A 17,500-nucleotide genomic window follows, 5' to 3' on the forward strand; every position below is an offset into this window, starting at 1 on the left:
CACACGTCTGTCTATATGTCTATGTTCATGTGTGTGTGTGTGTGCAGGACATGACCTTCGACCTGGAGGATCTGAACACGTGGGAGCCGGTCCTCTACGGAGCGATCAGCAAGAAGCAGCTGCTTCTGGACGTGTCGAAGAAAAAGGAGATCGAGAAGATGAGCAAGATGATCCAGAACCCTGAGGAGGTGTGTGTGTGTGTGTGTGTGTGTGTGTGTTTCATGTGATATCTATGAGGTCATGTTTTAACCCTATAACACAATAACTCCTCTTAAAAACTATATATTATGAAGCTTTATGCAGAGGGGTTAGTTCACACAGCATTCAGAGACTCATTTATACATTTATTAATAAAACTATATATTATGAAGCTTTATGCAGAGGGGTTAGTTCACACAGCATTCAGAGACTCATTTATACATTTATTAATAAAACTATATATTATGAAGCTTTATGCAGATCTGATTTATTACGTTTTACCTTCACTTGTCCATTCTGAAGGAGGAGAACCAGCGGCGTGTGTTTGAGATGCCGCGATCCTGGATCAGTTCCATCAGCATCTCAAAAGAAGGTGCGGTTCCTCTGTTGACGATGTTTCATGAAAAATGGAGAACATTAAAAAGCTTTTGCTCCTCAGACCTGGAGAGACGCTGGCCGGGCCGACAGAAGACGACCCGCTACAGGAAAGCCAAGCTGGAGGAGTTCGCTCCGTACCTGATGTCAGACGGTCTGGTTCAGAGACTGACCGCATACCAAGACCTGGACTGTGAGTGGAGCCTCAACAGGTCCTGTATAGAAGTCTATGCTTCATGTGTTAGAGCTGCATTCTCTCTCCTGACCACCAGGGGGCGACTCCCCTGGTTGTATAGAAGTCCATGCTTCATGTGTTAAAGCTGCATTCTCTCTCCTGACCACCAGGGGGCGACTCCTCTGGTTGTATAGAAGTCTATGCTTCATGTGTTAGAGCTGCATTCTCTCTCCTGACCACCAGGGGGCGACTCCTCTGGTTGTATAGAAGTCCATGCTTCATGTGTTAAAGCTGCATTCTCTCTCCTGACCACCAGGGGGCGACTCCTCTGGTTGTATAGAAGTCTATGCTTCATGTGTTAAAGCTGCATTCTCTCTCCTGACCACCAGGGGGCGACTCCTCTGGTTGTATAGAAGTCTATGCTTCATGTGTTAAAGCTGCATTCTCTCTCCTGACCACCAGGGGGCGACTCCTCTGGTTGTATAGAAGTCTATGCTTCATGTGTTAAAGCTGCATTCTCTCTCCTGACCACCAGGGGGCGACTCCTCTGGTTGTATAGAAGTCTATGCTTCATGTGTTAAAGCTGCATTCTCTCTCCTGACCACCAGGGGGCGACTCCTCTGGTTGTATAGAAGTCTATGCTTCATGTGTTAAAGCTGCATTCTCTCTCCTGACCACCAGGGGGCGACTCCTCTGGTTGTATAGAAGTCCATGCTTCATGTGTTAAAGCTGCATTCTCTCTCCTGACCACCAGGGGGAGACTCCTCTGGTTGTATAGAAGTCTATGCTTCATGTGTTAAAGCTGCATTCTCTCTCCTGACCACCAGGGGGCGACTCCTCTGGTTGTATAGAAGTCTAGTAAAATGTGTTAAAAATTAGCATTATTAATACAGTATTTATTTTTTTATTTCATGACGACAATGGTGTGTGTGTGTGTGTGTGTGTGTGTGTGTGTTGAAGGCACTGAGGAGGTCACGGTGAAGGAGTGGTATCAACACAGAGATGACCACCTGGAGGAGAGGGAGGTCAACAAGGTCGACAGCTTCACCACAGAGCGGTTCACACGTGGACGACGTTTTCACCTTTTACGTAAATACTCCTAATAATAACATAATATTGTATTGTTACATTTGTATATATTGTAAGATTCGTGTTCAAAGCTCCGGGTCCCGTGGCCGCAGGAAATTCAGGATTCGAGTTAAAGTTTAACAATATTTAATGGCAAAGATAATACTCATGTAGCGTTCACGATCGTGGGGCCAGAAAGGAGGAACTCTCCACAGACGGACTGCAGCTCCCAGGGAGCCACAGACCGGGGCTGTCTCGAGTCTCCAGACCAGTAGAACCAAGTCTCCAGACCAGTAGAACCTTGTCTCCAGACCAGTAGAACCTTGTCTCCAGACCAGTAGAACCATGTCTCCAGACCAGTAGAACCATGTCTCCAGACCAGTAGAACCATGTCTCCAGACCAGTAGAACCAAGTCTCCAGACCAGTAGAACCATGTCTCCAGACCAGTAGAACCATGTTTCCAGACCAGTAGAACCATGTCTCCAGACCAGTAGAACCATGTTTCCAGACCAGACCAGTAGAACCATGTTTCCAGACCAGACCAGTAGAACCATGTTTCCAGACCAGACCAGTAGAACCATGTTTCCAGACCAGACCAGTAGAACCTTGTCTCCAGACCAGTAGAACCTTGTCTCCAGACCAGTAGAACCATGTCTCCAGACCAGTAGAACCATGTCTCCAGACCAGTAGAACCATGTTTCCAGACCAGTAGAACCATGTCTCCAGACCAGTAGAACCATGTTTCCAGACCAGACCAGTAGAACCATGTTTCCAGACCAGACCAGTAGAACCATGTTTCCAGACCAGACCAGTAGAACCTTGTCTCCAGACCAGTAGAACCTTGTCTCCAGACCAGTAGAACCATGTCTTCAGACCAGTAGAACCATGTCTCCAGACCAGTAGAACCATGTCTCCAGACCAGTAGAACCATGTCTCCAGACCAGTAGAACCATGTCTCCAGACCAGTAGAACCATGTCCCCAGACCAGTAGAACCATGTCCCCAGAACAAATGCTCGGCTGTTAGTCTGGTCATGCAAATGAATTCACACCTAAAGGTTAGTTCCATTGGTCAGTTCAAAGGATGCCGCAGTTCTACTCGCTACGCCAATTAGTAAACAGGCGAGGTCAAAGCTCACTCTTCCGGTCAAGGACAGGAAGTTCCCCTTCACAATAAAAGCCTATTATCCTGCCTTACGAATAAAAGCAACACATTAGGTTTCAATCGGCATCCATTTTAACTATTGTCTAAACAATAAAACATTCATTCATTCTCATGCATCATACAGTTAATCATTACATTTGTCATTAAAACAGAATAATAAAACAGTGATCCTCTCTTATGTTTCACAATACATTCCTCCAGAATATTCCTCATAATATCCCAAATTAATTATCATATCTTCCTTTATGTATTAATTTAAAACATAAACTTCTCTTATCTACATGTGCAAATATATATAAAATCCACTACAACCTAACAGTATACACAATAATATTAATGTTACAGATAGATATACAGGCTGTTTGAGCTGTAAAGTCTCCTCCCCAGTCCACAGGTTCTCGTCCCAGAGCGGCGAGCGTGAGATGTTCTTCAGCAGCGCTCACATGGAGGATCTGGTGAGGAGGCTGCTGTTGCCGGGCAGAATGACGGAGACCTTCGAGGGCCGGAAGGACTTCCTGTTCTACCGACACGTCGTCTTCAACCCACAAGTCCAGCTGGCAGGTCCAGACAGGAAGCTGGAGCTCAAGCAGCTGAAGGTACACATACATATATAAATATGTATACATACATATATAAATATGTATACATACATATATAAATATGTATACATACATATACACATACATATATAAATATGTATATGTACATCTACACATACATATATAAATATGTATATGTACATCTACACATACATATACATATATATACACATACATATATAAATATGTATATGTACATCTACACATACATATATAAATATGTATACATACATATATAAATATGTATACATACATATACACATACATATATAAATATGTATATGTACATCTACACATACATATACATATATATACACATACATATATAAATATGTATACATACATCTACACATACATATACATATATATACACATACATATATAAATATGTATATGTACATCTACACATACATATATAAATATGTATATGTACATCTACACATACATATACATATATATACACATACATATATAAATATGTATATGTACATCTACACATACATATATAAATATGTATACATACATATACACATACATATATAAATATGTATACATACATATACACATACATATATAAATATGTATATGTACATATACACATACATATATAAATATGTATATGTACATATACACATACATATATAAATATGTATATGTACATATACACATACATATATAAATATGTATACATACATATACACATACATATATAAATATGTATATGTACATCTACACATACATATATAAATATGTATATGTACATCTACACATACATATATAAATATGTATACATACATATATAAATATGTATACATACATATACACATATATAAATATGTATATGTACATCTACACATACATATATAAATATGTATACATATATATACACATACATATATAAATATGTATATGTACATCTACACATACACATACATATATAAATATGTATACATATTTATATATGTATGTGTGTGTATGTATATATATGTATGAGGATGGTGATGAGGATGGTGGTGATGAGGATGAGGATGGTGGTGATGATGATGAGGATGGTGGTGATGATGATGAGGATGGTGGTGATGATGATGAGGATGGTGGTGAGGATGAGGATGGTGGTGATGAGGATGAGGATGGTGGTGATGAGGATGGTGGTGATGATGATGAGGATGGTGGTGATGAGGATGGTGGTGATGATGATGAGGATGGTGGTGATGAGGATGGTGGTGATGATGATGAGGATGGTGGTGATGATGAGGATGGTGGTGATGATGATGAGGATGGTGGTGATGATGATGGTGATGATGATGAGGATGGTGAGGATGAGGATGGTGGTGATGAGGATGATGAGGATGATGATGATGATGGTGGTGATGATGATGATGATGATGATGATGAGGATGGTGTGTGTCCGTGCAAACAGGAAGTGGTGGAGCGTTTCCACAGGAACAGATCCAAACCGGCCTACGCGGACGTGGCCGAGCGAGTGTTCCTATTGGCCCAGAGCCGGATCGAGGTGACCTATCATTTAGAAGATGACCGGTTCATCGCCGCGAGGAGGAGCTTCGTTGTCCCGACCGCGTCAACGCAAGCGAAGAAGGCCGAGGACTTCACGCACGACATGGTCCAGAGCTTCCAGGTACAGGCCTCAAGAGGAGGAACCTGACTGAGCTGCTTCTGAGAGATCATTGTGTGTGTGTGTGTGTGTGTGTGTGTGTGTGTGTGTGTGTGTGTGTCTGTGTGTGTAGGTGGACCCCTCTCAGGAGCCCCTGAAGACCCTGACCCTGAGTAAGATGCTGGTGGACCTGATAAAGGACCAGAAGAAGGTGCTTCTCCAAATCCAAAAGTCTCATGAAGAGGTAGAAAAAAAGATTATTGATTTATTTTCCATGACACAAACTGTCATGTGACTCTGTGAGGACCAATAACTTCTATGACATTCTATCAGAGAGGATATGTTTGGGGTTGATGTCACGGGGTTCACCACCTGACCCCCGTGTGAGCAGGTGTGGGCCATCCTGGCCTGCAGAGAGCAGGAGGAGCCAGACGTCGGGCTGCACTTCTCCCCATGGACGTCCACCGGAGCGGTCAGGGCCCACAACCAGAGAGAGGATATGGTGAGACCAAGACACACACATACACTGAAGCTATAGCAGCATGTACAGTATTTAAGACCCACTGAAGCATTCACACTTATAAAACACATTGTCAACAATGTAATATTCAGTTAAAGCAGTAAAAAGTAACACCTTAACTCGACCCGTCGTAGGAGCGCCAGGCTGCTGAGGAGCAGGTGTGGCTGCAGGAGAGGAAGAAGGACTTCCTGGCTCCCCACCTGATCCGGCTGGACAACCCAGAGACTCTGAGCGCCGCCGACGCCAAGCGGCTTCACCAGGACTGTGTGAAAGAGTGCAAACAGAGGCTGGTGGACAAGGCCGACCTCATTCAAAAACTCTATGAAAAGGTACCGTCTTTATCCCTTTTCTACTGCACAAAACTACAAATAAACATTTAATAACTACAAAGAGACACTAAATAACTACAATGAGACACTACATAACTACAAAGAGACACTACATAACTACAAAGAGACACTAAACGACACTACATAACTACAAAGAGACACTAAACAACTACAAAGAGACACAAAACGACACTACATAACTACAAAGAGACACTAAACAACTACAAAGAGACACTACATAACTACAAAGAGACACTACATAATTGCAAAGAGACACAAAACGACACTACATAACTACAAAGAGACACAAAACAACTACAAAGAGACACAAAACGACACTACATAACTACAAAGAGACACTAAACAACTACAAAGAGACACTGAATAACTACAAAGAGACACTACATAACTACAAAGAGACACAAAACAACTACAAAGAGACACAAACGACACTACATAACTACAAAGAGACACTAAACAACTACAAAGAGACACTGAATAACTACAAAGAGACACTACATAACTACAAAGAGACACAAAACAACTACAAAGAGACACAAACGACACTACACAACTACAAAGACACACTAAACAACTACAAAGAGACACTGAATAACTACAAAGAGACACTACATAATTGCAAAGAGACACAAAACGACACTACATAACTACAAAGAGACACTAAACCACTACAAAGAGACACAAAACAACACTACATAACTATAAAGAGACACAAAACAACACTACATAACTACAAAAAGAGACAGGAAACAACTATAAAGAGACACAAAACAACAATACATAACTCTAAAGAGACACTAAATTACTACAAAGGGACACAAAACAACTACAAAGAGACACAAAACAACTACAAAGAGACACTAAATAACTACAAAGAGACACAAAACGACACTAAATAACTATAAAGAGACACTACATAACTACAAAGAGACACAAAACAACTACAAAGAGACACAAAACGACACTACATAACTACAAAGAGACACAAAACAACTACAAAGAGACACAAAACGACACTACATAACTACAAAGAGACACAAAACAACTACAAAGAGACACAAAACGACACTACATAACTACAAAGAGACACTAAACAACTACGTAGAGACACTGAATAACTACAAAGAGACACAAACGACACTACATAACTACATAGACACACTAAACAACTACAAAGAGACACAAAACAACTACAAAGAGACACTAAATAACTACAAAGAGACACAAAACGACACTACATAACTACAAAGAGACACTAAATAACTACAAAGAGACACAAAACGACACTAAACAACTACAAAGAGACACAAAACAACTACAAAGAGACACTAAATAACTACAAAGAGACACAAAACGACACTACATAACTACAAAGAGACACTACATAACTACAAAGAGACACTAAACAACCTTTCAGTTACATGTCAATGTGTTCAGGAGACACAGGAGCTGCAGATGAAGCAGCAGTGGTACCAGAAGAACCAGGGAGCCCTGAAGGAGCTGCAGCAGGACGAGTACCACAACTACTGCTCTGAGAAGACACTTCAAATACACATCGCCAAGAAACGCCTCAGCATGTACTGAAACATTTGACATTTCAACCTCATATAATGATGCAAAGCGTCACTGCAGGACATGAAGGGACAGCTGATGTTTATTATGTCTGTGTGTTCGGTTTCAGGCACATGAAAGCAGCTCCTCTGGAGCTCCACAACTTCAGTCTGAGGCTGAGGAACGACCCTCGACTGGCCCCTCACCTGCCTGCTTTTTAAATACTGAATGAAGTGCATGAATCATCATTCATAAATCCACACACAAGTGGTTCTTTCTGTTTGTTGTGTTGTGCATCTTTAGTTTACAGTCCATCTGTGTGAGAGGATTCTTTCAACGAAAATGATTACAAGTGGCAAAACAGCCAGAAAGAGACACAAAATGACACAAAACGACCACAGATCACAAAATGACACAAAACGACCACAGATCACAAAATTACACAAAACGACCACAGATCACAAAATGACCACAAAGAGACACAAAATGACCATAAAATTACACAAAAAGACCACAAAATGACCACAAAATGACCACAAAGAGACACAAAATTACCATAAAATTATACAAAAAGACCACAAAATGACCACAAAGAGACACAAAATTACCATAAAATTATACAAAAAGACCACAAAATGACCACAAAATGACTACAAAATGACACAAAATGACCACAAAGAGACACAATATGACCACAAAATGACAGAAAAAGACCACAAAATGACCACAAAGACAGAGAGACACAAAATGACCACAAAGAGACATAAAATACAAAATGACCACAAAGAGACAAAAGTTTGTAACAGTTTGTGTACATTTCTTTCTTTCTTCTTCTTAGACTTTAACAGAAATAAACTTATTTTGTTAGTAGGACATTATTTGGAGAAAGGTTTTTATCATTATGACGTACTAACTCTTTATTAGATACTAAATCATTATTTTGAGATATTAAATCATTATTTTAACATAAGTTATATTGAGAATCATTATTTCGCTAAATGTAATATTAATTTAAAATACTAAGTCAATATTTTGAGAAACTCCTTATATTTTAGATATGAAGTCAATATTATGAAAACGTTTCTCATTATTGTTACGTTCTGTTATTATTTTGATAAACTATATTATTTATTATATATATATATATTTTAATCATTATTTCGCTAAACTAACTCATAATTTTGAAATATGAACTCATTATATTTGTGATTAAGTCATCATTTTAAAGAAAATGTCCAATTATTTTCACAAACTAGGTCATTATTTTGGAAAATTATTATTTTTTAGATATTAAGTCATTATTATGAAAACGTTTCTCATTATTTGGACCGTCCAAGTTATAATTTTGAGAAGCTAAAGTTTACACATTTGATGTATTTGTTACTAACGGACTTCCATACTTGAAGTTACACCACCCCCCCAAAACACAGCTGGGAAGGTATCCGTCCGCGCATGCGCTTTGCGGACATCACAGTATGAAGAAGAGTGCGGTGCACAAGTAGCGCGAGAGGTAAACAAGCTTTTTGTGATTGTCGCGTGCACGTTGTGACGCTCGTGAAGACGCGCGCGGAGCAGAGACATGTTTATTACAGGAAGCGGGTCCTCGTTTGTGCCTCTGAGACTGTTCAGGCTGCGGGTTCGAGTACAGCCGACGGCTAGCTGCGTTAGCTCATCGATTAGCTTCAGCGTCTTAGCCACTGTCAAAAAATACGAGGGGGCGGGACTTGTTTGACTGACGGCCGAGGTGGGCCAGTGAGAATTCCGTGTAGGCGTCCTCCCGTGGCCTGTGGACCAATGGGCTTCTTTCTAAGAGGAAGCTAGCAGCCTGTGGACCAATCGGCTTCTTTCTAAGTCGATGCTCGCAGTTCAGAAAACAAATGTAAAAAACAAACTTAACGTAATAGTTTCTTTCATTGATGACGCGCCGCTTGAGTTTGGAGTTTTTGTGTGTGTTTTATTTTACGTTTGCTCCGAGTCCTCGTCCACAGTACATGTATGTTAATCCACGTAGAGCTGGACTAAGCTAAAAGTTTGGCTGCAACCCTGACGTCATCACGTAACGACACGTAGAGGTGACGTAGCCTCTAAACGTGCCGACGTGCAGCTTTTACGCCGTTTAGATGTACTTAAAAAGTAAAAACATCTCAAACGGTACGACTTTAGTCGCTGCTGTTGTTCACGAGCACGTTTAACCACCTTTAACTGGAGGACGGAGAGAACGAACGTGCGCGTGCTCGCGACGTCTGTTGCTCTCACCAGTCGCGCGCTTTTAGGGATGATTCAATCTCAATCACAGGTTTGTGAAGATGAGAAAGATGATGCTTATGAAACAGTGCAGTGGACAACTATGAAGTACTAATACTACAGAAAGTATTGTCTGAAGTATGACGTGAAATAATCCACTTTGCAGCATGTTCACTGTCATTGTTGTACTATTATTTATATGTGTGTGGGTGGGGGTGGGTGGGGGTGTGGGTGTGTGTGTGTGTGTGTGTGTGTGGGTGTGGGTGGGTATGTTTCTGCTGCAGTAATATGTGTGATGCATGTTAACTCTATATCCTGATTAATCTACATCAATGCATCATATTCTATGACATCATCATATGTTTGGAGCGTCACTGACCTGTGAGAACCACGTATCTCTAACACTTCAGTTTATCATAAACATTCATCATCATCACATAAAGGAACTCTTCATCATTCAGTTTATCATAAACATTCATCATCATCACATAAAGGAACTCTTCATCATTCAGTTTATCATAAACATTCATCATCATCACATAAAGGAACTCTTCATCATCCAGTTTATCATAAACATTCATCATCATCACATAAAGGAACTCTTCATCATTCAGTTTATCATAAACATTCATCATCATCACATAAAGGAACTCTTCATCATCCAGTTTATCATAAACATTCATCATCATCACATAAAGGAACTCTTCATCATTCAGTTTATCATAAACATTCATCATCATCACATAAAGGAACTCTTCATCATCCAGTTTATCATAAACATTCATCATCATCACATAAAGGAACTCTTCATCATCCAGTTTATCATAAACATTCATCATCATCACATAAAGGAACTCTTCATCATTCAGTTTATCATAAACATTCATCATCATCACATAAAGGAACTCTTCATCATTCAGTTTATCATAAACATTCAGAATTTTAATTACGATGCAGTTTAAATAACTTTGTTATCTTGATGTTTGCATCTTAATTCATTTTAAATGTTTATCTGAATAATTCTTTATTAATAATAAATGTTTTCTCTCTCTGAAGATGAAGACGCCACCAGACAGATCAGGAATCACCTTTGAGGTCGGAGCTCAGCTGGAAGCACGAGACCGCCACAAGAAGTGGTGAGGACACACACACACACACAGACAGACAGACACAGACAGACAGACAGACAGACAGACAGACAGACACACACACACACAGACAGACAGACACAGACAGACAGACAGACAGACAGACAGACAGACAGACATGTACACGTAGACACAGACACATACATGTACACGTATACACAGACACAGACACAGACACACACACACAGACACACACACACAGACACACACACACACACAGACACACATGCACACATACACACACAGACACACATGCACACACACACACATGCACTCACTCTTTCTCTCACTCATTCACTCTTTCACTCACTCACTCTTTCACTCACTCTCTCACTCACTCTTTCACTCACTCACTCTTTCACTCACTCTCTCACTCACTCTTTCACTCACTCTCTCACTCACTCACACACTCTCACTCACTCTTTCTCTCACTCATTCACTCTTTCACTCACTCACACACTCACTCACTCTTTCTCTCACTCATTCACTCTTTCACTCACTCACTCTTTCACTCACTCTCTCACTCACTCTTTCACTCACTCTCTCACTCACTCTTTCTCTCACTCATTCACTCTTTCACTCACTCTCTCACTCACTCACACACTCTCACTCACTCTTTCTCTCACTCATTCACTCTTTCACTCACTCTTTCACTCACTCTCTCACTCACTCACACACTCTCACTCACTCTTTCTCTCACTCATTCACTCTTTCACTCACTCTTTCACTCTCTCACTCTCATTCACTCTTTCACTCACTCTCTCACTCACTCTTTCACTCATTCACTCTTTCACTCTTTCACTCTCTCACTCACTCACTCACTCATTCACTCACTCTCTCACTCACTCACTCTTTCACTCACTCTCTCACTCACTCTTTCACTCACTCTCTCACTCAGCATCAGGACGTGACCTGAATCTCTGGTCTTGAGGCTCTAAAGGGTCTGAAGTGTCACTCAAGGTGTTCTGGTTTCAGGATGGATCCAGGTTTCATCGCCTTGTTCCTCAGGCGGCCAGGAGCATGCTGGGTAGTGGAGTAGCCTCGGCTTAGCTTAGCTTAGCTTCCATCTCTCTCAACATCGTCTTTCTGTTCGTGGAGGTCTGGGATCCGAACCGACACCCAGCTGGTCGATCGGTCGAGCTCAACGGCCACCGGTGTCCCTATAAACCACCGTCGCACCTTTACGTCGTTTGAACATTAATATTATTGTTCGAGACTCAAACAAACATTGCGTTGTGTTTGCATCAACTTCATCTTCAGAAAAGTGATTTTTCTTTTTTCTTTTTTTGCAGGTACGCAGCAACGATCGAGAAAATCGACTACGACAAAGAGCGTCTCCAGGTGCACTACCGCCAGTGGAGCCGTCGGCACAACGAATGGTTTCACTGGACTTCGCCGTACCTGCGGCCGCTGGAGCGAGTCAGCCTGAGGAGGCAGGGCCTGAACCCGGCCTGCTCAGCACCGGTACGACACGCGTTATGGTCCTCACCAGCGTGGGCTGACCTCAGAGCAGTTTCAGGGTTTAGAATATAATACAACATGTTTTCAAATGATATAATGTTGGACAAAATGAAGGTTCCACATGATTTATATATGTATAAAAAAACATCAATTATTTTATATATATATAAAAAAAAAAATGTTTTATTGTATATATATAAATATATATATATATACAGTATATATATATTTTATATATATATATTTATTTTATATATGTATTTTATATATATATATTTATACATTTTTATATATAATTTTTTTTTAAAGAAGAATAATTGATTTTTATATATATATATAAATCATGTGGAACCTTCATTTTATTTACATTTATCCAGCCTCTGCTACTTGACGTCATAGTTTCACTGAGGAGCTCAGAATTTAATGTGTTTACACAATCTGATGAAAGTAAACGTTTTATTTGAGGAACGTGCAAAATAAAAGTTTTTTGATGAAATGTTATAATTTTAAGCTTTGTTTCGGCTGCTTTTTCTGACTGAAGTGTGTCATACGTGATGCGTTCAAGGAAGATGAGAATCTGAAGATATTGATGGTTTTTACAGCTTCTGGCTGATGAATATTGCAGTTCTGACGATTGTTCTCTCTCTTTGTCTCTCTGTCTCTCCATCTCTTTGTCTCTATGTCTCTTTGTCTCTCTGTCTCTCTGTCTCTCTGTCTCTCTGTCTCTCTGTCTCTTTGTCTCTCTGTCTCTCTGTCTCTCTGTCTCTTTGTCTCTCTGTCTCTCTGTCTCTTTGTCTCTCTGTCTCTCTGTCTCTCTGTCTCTTTGTCTCTCTGTCTCTCTGTCTCTCTGTCTCTTTGTCTCTTTGTCTCTCTGTCTCTTTGTCTCTTTGTCTCTCTGTCTCTCTGTCTCTTTGTCTCTCTGTCTCTCTGTCTCCCTGTATCTTTGTCTCTCTGTCTCCCTGTATCTTTGTCTCTTTGTCTCCCTGTATCTCTGTCCTTCTGTCTCTCTGTCTCTTTGTCTCTCTGTCTCTCTGTCTCTTTGTCTCTCTGTCTCTCTGTCTCTTTGTCTCTCTGTCTCCCTGTATCTTTGTCTCTTTGTCTCCCTGTCTCTCTGTCTCTCTGTCTCTTTGTCTCTCTGTCTCTCTGTCTCTCTGTCTCTTTGTCTCTCTGTCTCTCTGTCTCTTTGTCTCTCTGTCTCCTTGTATCTTTGTCTCCCTGTATCTCTGTCCTTCTGTCTCTCTGTCTCTTTGTCTCTCTGTCTCTTTGTCTCTCTGTCTCCCTGTATCTTTGTCTCTTTGTCTCCCTGTATCTTTGTCCTTCTGTCTCTTTGTCTCTCTGACTCTTTGTCTCTCTGTCTCTTTGTCTCTCTGTCTCCCTGTATCTTTGTCCTCCTGTCTCTTTGTCTCTCTGTCTCTTTGTCTATCTGTCTCTTTGTCTCCCTGTATCTCTGTCTCCTTGTATCTCTGTCTTTTTTGTCTCCCTGTATCTTTGTCTCCCTGTATCTTTGTCCTTCTGTCTCTTTGTCTCCCTGTATCTGTCTCTCTTTCCCTTTGTCTCTCCATCTCTTTCTCTCTCTGTCTCTTTGTCTCTCTGTCTCCCTGTATCTTTGTCTCTTTGTCTCCCTGTATCTCTGTCCTTCTGTCTCTTTGTCTCTCTGTCTCCCTGTATCTTTGTCTCCCTGTATCTTTGTCCTTCTGTCTCTTTGTCTCTCTGACTCTTTGTCTCTCTGTCTCTTTGTCTCTCTGTCTCCCTGTATCTTTGTCCTCGTGTCTCTTTGTCTCTCTGTCTCTTTGTCTATCTGTCTCTTTGTCTCCCTCTATCTCTGTCTCCTTGTATCTCTGTCTCTTTGTCTCCCTGTATCTTTGTCCTTCTGTCTCTTTGTCTCCCTGTATCTGTCTCTCTTTCCCTTTGTCTCTCCATCTCTTTCTCTCTCTGTCTCTTTGTCTCTCTGTCTCCCTGTATCTCTGTCCGTTTCTTTGTCTCTTTGTCTCCGTCTCTTTTTGTCTCTCTGTATCTTTGTCTTTGTCTCTCTGTTTCTTTGTCTCTCTGTCTCTTTGTATCTTTGTCTCTCTGTTTCTTTGTCTCTGTCTCTTTGTCTCCCTGTATCTCTGTCCTTCTGTCTCTCTGTTTCTGTCTCTCTGTCTCTGTCTCTTTGTCTCAGATGTTTGTCTCAGGACAGAAGGTTCTGGCCTGTTGGACCGATTGTCGTTTCTATCCGGCTAAAATCCTCAGAGTCAACAAGGACGGTGAGACTGATCTTTGTTTTTTCTTTTAATTAAAACAATAATTTAATACAATCTTTGTAAATGTTATTTTTTATATTTGACTGAGAAATGTGATTGTTATTATTTTATTATTGTGTGTGTGTGTGTGTGTCTCAGACTCCTACACAGTGCGTTTCTATGACGGTGTGGTTCTGACTGTGAAGCCCACGAAGGTGAAGCCCTTCCAGGAAGTAAGAAACACTCCAATTGGTCCTCATCTGACCGACCGCACCAATCACAGCTCCTTTGATCTCGACTGTTTGTTTGTTTGTGGTGACACAGAAGTCCAGATCTGAGAAGAGTGCTGTGGGAAGCGAGGGATGGGAGGAAGGGGAGAGCGAAGAGGATGGTGAGGAGGAGGAGGAGGAGGAGGAGGAGGAGAGGAAGGAGGAAGAAGAGACAGATGAGGAGGAAACAGAAGAGAAGGTGACATCAGGAGAAGAGGAAGGAGCTGAGGAAGAGGACGAGGAGAGGAAGAAGCAGGCAGACCTTTCATCCTCTCCTCCACCAGCGAAGAAGAAAACAGACAGTAAGTCCCACTCATAACATTGTGCATGAGTGTTGAAGTGATGCATTGTGGGTGCATAAGAGGGCGTATCAAACCCGTTGCAGGTTGAACAAATTAATAATTTTAAAAAAAGATTTCATTTTCTGAGAATAAAATGGTGGATATTCTCAATCTATGAGGAATGTGTTCAAAGTGTCTCCTTGATGAACCTGATGCTAAAGTATAGTTTAATAAGGCTATTGCTAAAGTATAATTTAATAAGGCTATTGCTAAAGTATAGTTTAATAAGGCTATTGCTAAAGTATAATTTAATATGGCTATTGCTAAAGTATAGTTTAATAAGGCTATTGATTAGGTGTAGTTTAATAATGCTATTGCTAGAGTATAGTTTAATAAGTCTATTGCTAAAGTATAGTTTAATAAGGCTATTGCTAAGGTATAGTTTAATAAGGCTATTGCTAGAGTATAGTTTAATAAGGCTATTGCTAAAGTATAGTTTAATAAGGCTATTGATTAGGTATAGTTTAATAAGGCTATTGCTAAAGTATAGTTTAATAAGGCTATTGCTTAGGTATAGTTTAATAAGGCTATTGCTAGAGTATAGTTTAATAAGGCTATTGCTAAAGTATAGTTTAATAAGGCTATTGCTAAGGTATAGTTTAATAAGGCTATTGCTAGAGTATAGTTTAATAAGGCTATTGCTAAAGTATAGTTTAATAAGGCTATTGCTAAAGTATAGTTTAATAAGGCTATTGCTAAAGTATAGTTTAATAAGGTTATTGCTAGAGTATAGTTTAATAAGTCTATTGCTAAAGTATAGTTTAATAAGGCTATTGCTTAGGTATAGTTTAATAAGGCTATTGCTAAAGTATAGTTTAATAAGGCTATTGCTAAGGTATAGTTTAATAAGGCTATTGCTAGAGTATAGTTTAATAAGGCTATTGCTTAGGTATAGTTTAATAAGGCTATTGCTAAAGTATAGTTTAATAAGGTTATTGCTAGAGTATAGTTTAATAAGTCTATTGCTAAAGTATAGTTTAATAAGGCTATTGCTTAGGTATAGTTTAATAAGGCTATTGCTAAAGTATAGTTTAATAAGGCTATTGCTAAGGTATAGTTTAATAAGGCTATTGCTTAGGTATAGTTTAATAAGGCTATTGCTAAAGTATAGTTTAATAAGGCTGCTTTGTGGTGTTTAACGACTCAAGTCCATTTCCTTTATACTGATGGAATGATCTGGGAGCTGATTCTCATGAACTGCTCCTCTCAGGTAGAAGCAGTGGAGCTCACAATCAGCCAATCACAGCGGACTGCACCCAACCAGATCCTCCAGACCCCGCCCACACGGACAGAGGTAAACGCCAGGTGCATCGGTCCGAATGTAAAACTCTCAGATTAATTGTATTCATTGTTTTCTTTATTTATTTTTCTTTATTATTATTTCTATATTATATAATTTTACTATTATTATTATTATTATTATTTTTGTAATTGTTATTTATCATTAGTATTTTATTTATATTCTCTGAGAGGCTAAGTGTTATTTATGAGTTTAAAAAATCTTTCAGCTTGAAAAATCCACTTGATTAAAGAAAGTAGATAAAATAAATAAAATCTTCACATCTACCTTTTATTGTGGTTTTTATGATGTCTGCGGGGCGAAAAGAGCCGAAAGTTCAAATCTGTTGACCTTTGACCCGAGCAAATTCATTATAAATTATGAATAAATTAAACGTTTTTGTGACAAAAACACAGTTTGAGTCTCTGTTGTGCTCAAACTGTATATATTAAAAAGTAGTAGTGTGAAGAGGTTCTTAAGAAGCATGTACATAATAACATAATGTAAATGTAAGACATGAACATGGTTCATTCTTCTGTGTCTCAGACGTCCTGTTGGAGCGGCAGGCTCACCTCCCCACCACACACAAGTTCAGCCGGGAGCCTCGTGAGTCTATTACACTTCTACTACAGTCATGTGTCCCTGGTGGTCAGGAGGGAGAATGCAGCTTTAACACATGAAGCATAGACTTCTATACAACCAGAGGAGTCGCCCCCTGGTGGTCAGGAGAGAGAATGCAGCTTTAAGACATGAAGCATAGACTTCTATACAACCAGAGGAGTCGCCCCCTGGTGGTCAGGAGAGAGAATGCAGCTTTAAGACATGAAGCATAGACTTCTATACAACCAGAGGAGTCGCCCCCTGGTGGGCAGGAGAGAGAATGCAGCTTTAAGACATGAAGCATAGACTTCTATACAACCAGAG

General features: G+C 40.0%; 2 protein-coding genes across 6 annotated transcripts in view; both read left to right on the plus strand.

Moving 5' to 3' along the window:
• Positions 1–7,882, plus strand: part of ccdc135 (coiled-coil domain containing 135) — a 13,263-nt gene extending 5,381 nt beyond the window's left edge. For 3 of the 4 annotated variants that reach the window (XM_034536339.1, XM_034536337.1, XM_034536340.1), the window contains 11 exons: positions 48–188; positions 502–571; positions 638–766; positions 1,709–1,837; positions 3,368–3,576; positions 5,000–5,215; positions 5,325–5,435; positions 5,583–5,693; positions 5,846–6,040; positions 7,499–7,638; positions 7,743–7,882. In XM_034536339.1, coding sequence (XP_034392230.1) covers positions 48–188; positions 502–571; positions 638–766; positions 1,709–1,837; positions 3,368–3,576; positions 5,000–5,215; positions 5,325–5,435; positions 5,583–5,693; positions 5,846–6,040; positions 7,499–7,638; positions 7,743–7,833 — 1,542 coding nt within the window. In that variant the 3' untranslated portion in view covers positions 7,834–7,882. Of the gene's footprint in view, positions 1–47; positions 189–501; positions 572–637; positions 767–1,708; positions 1,838–3,367; positions 3,577–4,999; positions 5,216–5,324; positions 5,436–5,582; positions 5,694–5,845; positions 6,041–7,478; positions 7,639–7,742 lie in introns of those variants that run through there. The other variant, XM_034536341.1, reaches the window with a different exon arrangement.
• Positions 7,883–9,029: 1,147 nt separating this feature from the next.
• Positions 9,030–17,500, plus strand: part of LOC117733036 (PHD finger protein 20-like) — a 20,381-nt gene continuing 11,910 nt past the window's right edge. For both annotated transcript variants that reach the window (XM_034536344.1, XM_034536345.1), the window contains exons 1-8: positions 9,030–9,122; positions 10,913–10,992; positions 12,297–12,468; positions 14,627–14,711; positions 14,847–14,920; positions 15,012–15,258; positions 16,508–16,591; positions 17,123–17,182. In XM_034536344.1, the coding sequence (XP_034392235.1) occupies positions 10,913–10,992; positions 12,297–12,468; positions 14,627–14,711; positions 14,847–14,920; positions 15,012–15,258; positions 16,508–16,591; positions 17,123–17,182 (802 nt within the window). In that variant the 5' untranslated portion in view covers positions 9,030–9,122. The remainder of the gene's footprint in view (positions 9,123–10,912; positions 10,993–12,296; positions 12,469–14,626; positions 14,712–14,846; positions 14,921–15,011; positions 15,259–16,507; positions 16,592–17,122; positions 17,183–17,500) is intronic.

Source organism: Cyclopterus lumpus, chromosome 7, assembly GCF_009769545.1.
Source record: "Cyclopterus lumpus isolate fCycLum1 chromosome 7, fCycLum1.pri, whole genome shotgun sequence".
NCBI lineage: Eukaryota > Metazoa > Chordata > Actinopteri > Perciformes > Cyclopteridae > Cyclopterus > Cyclopterus lumpus.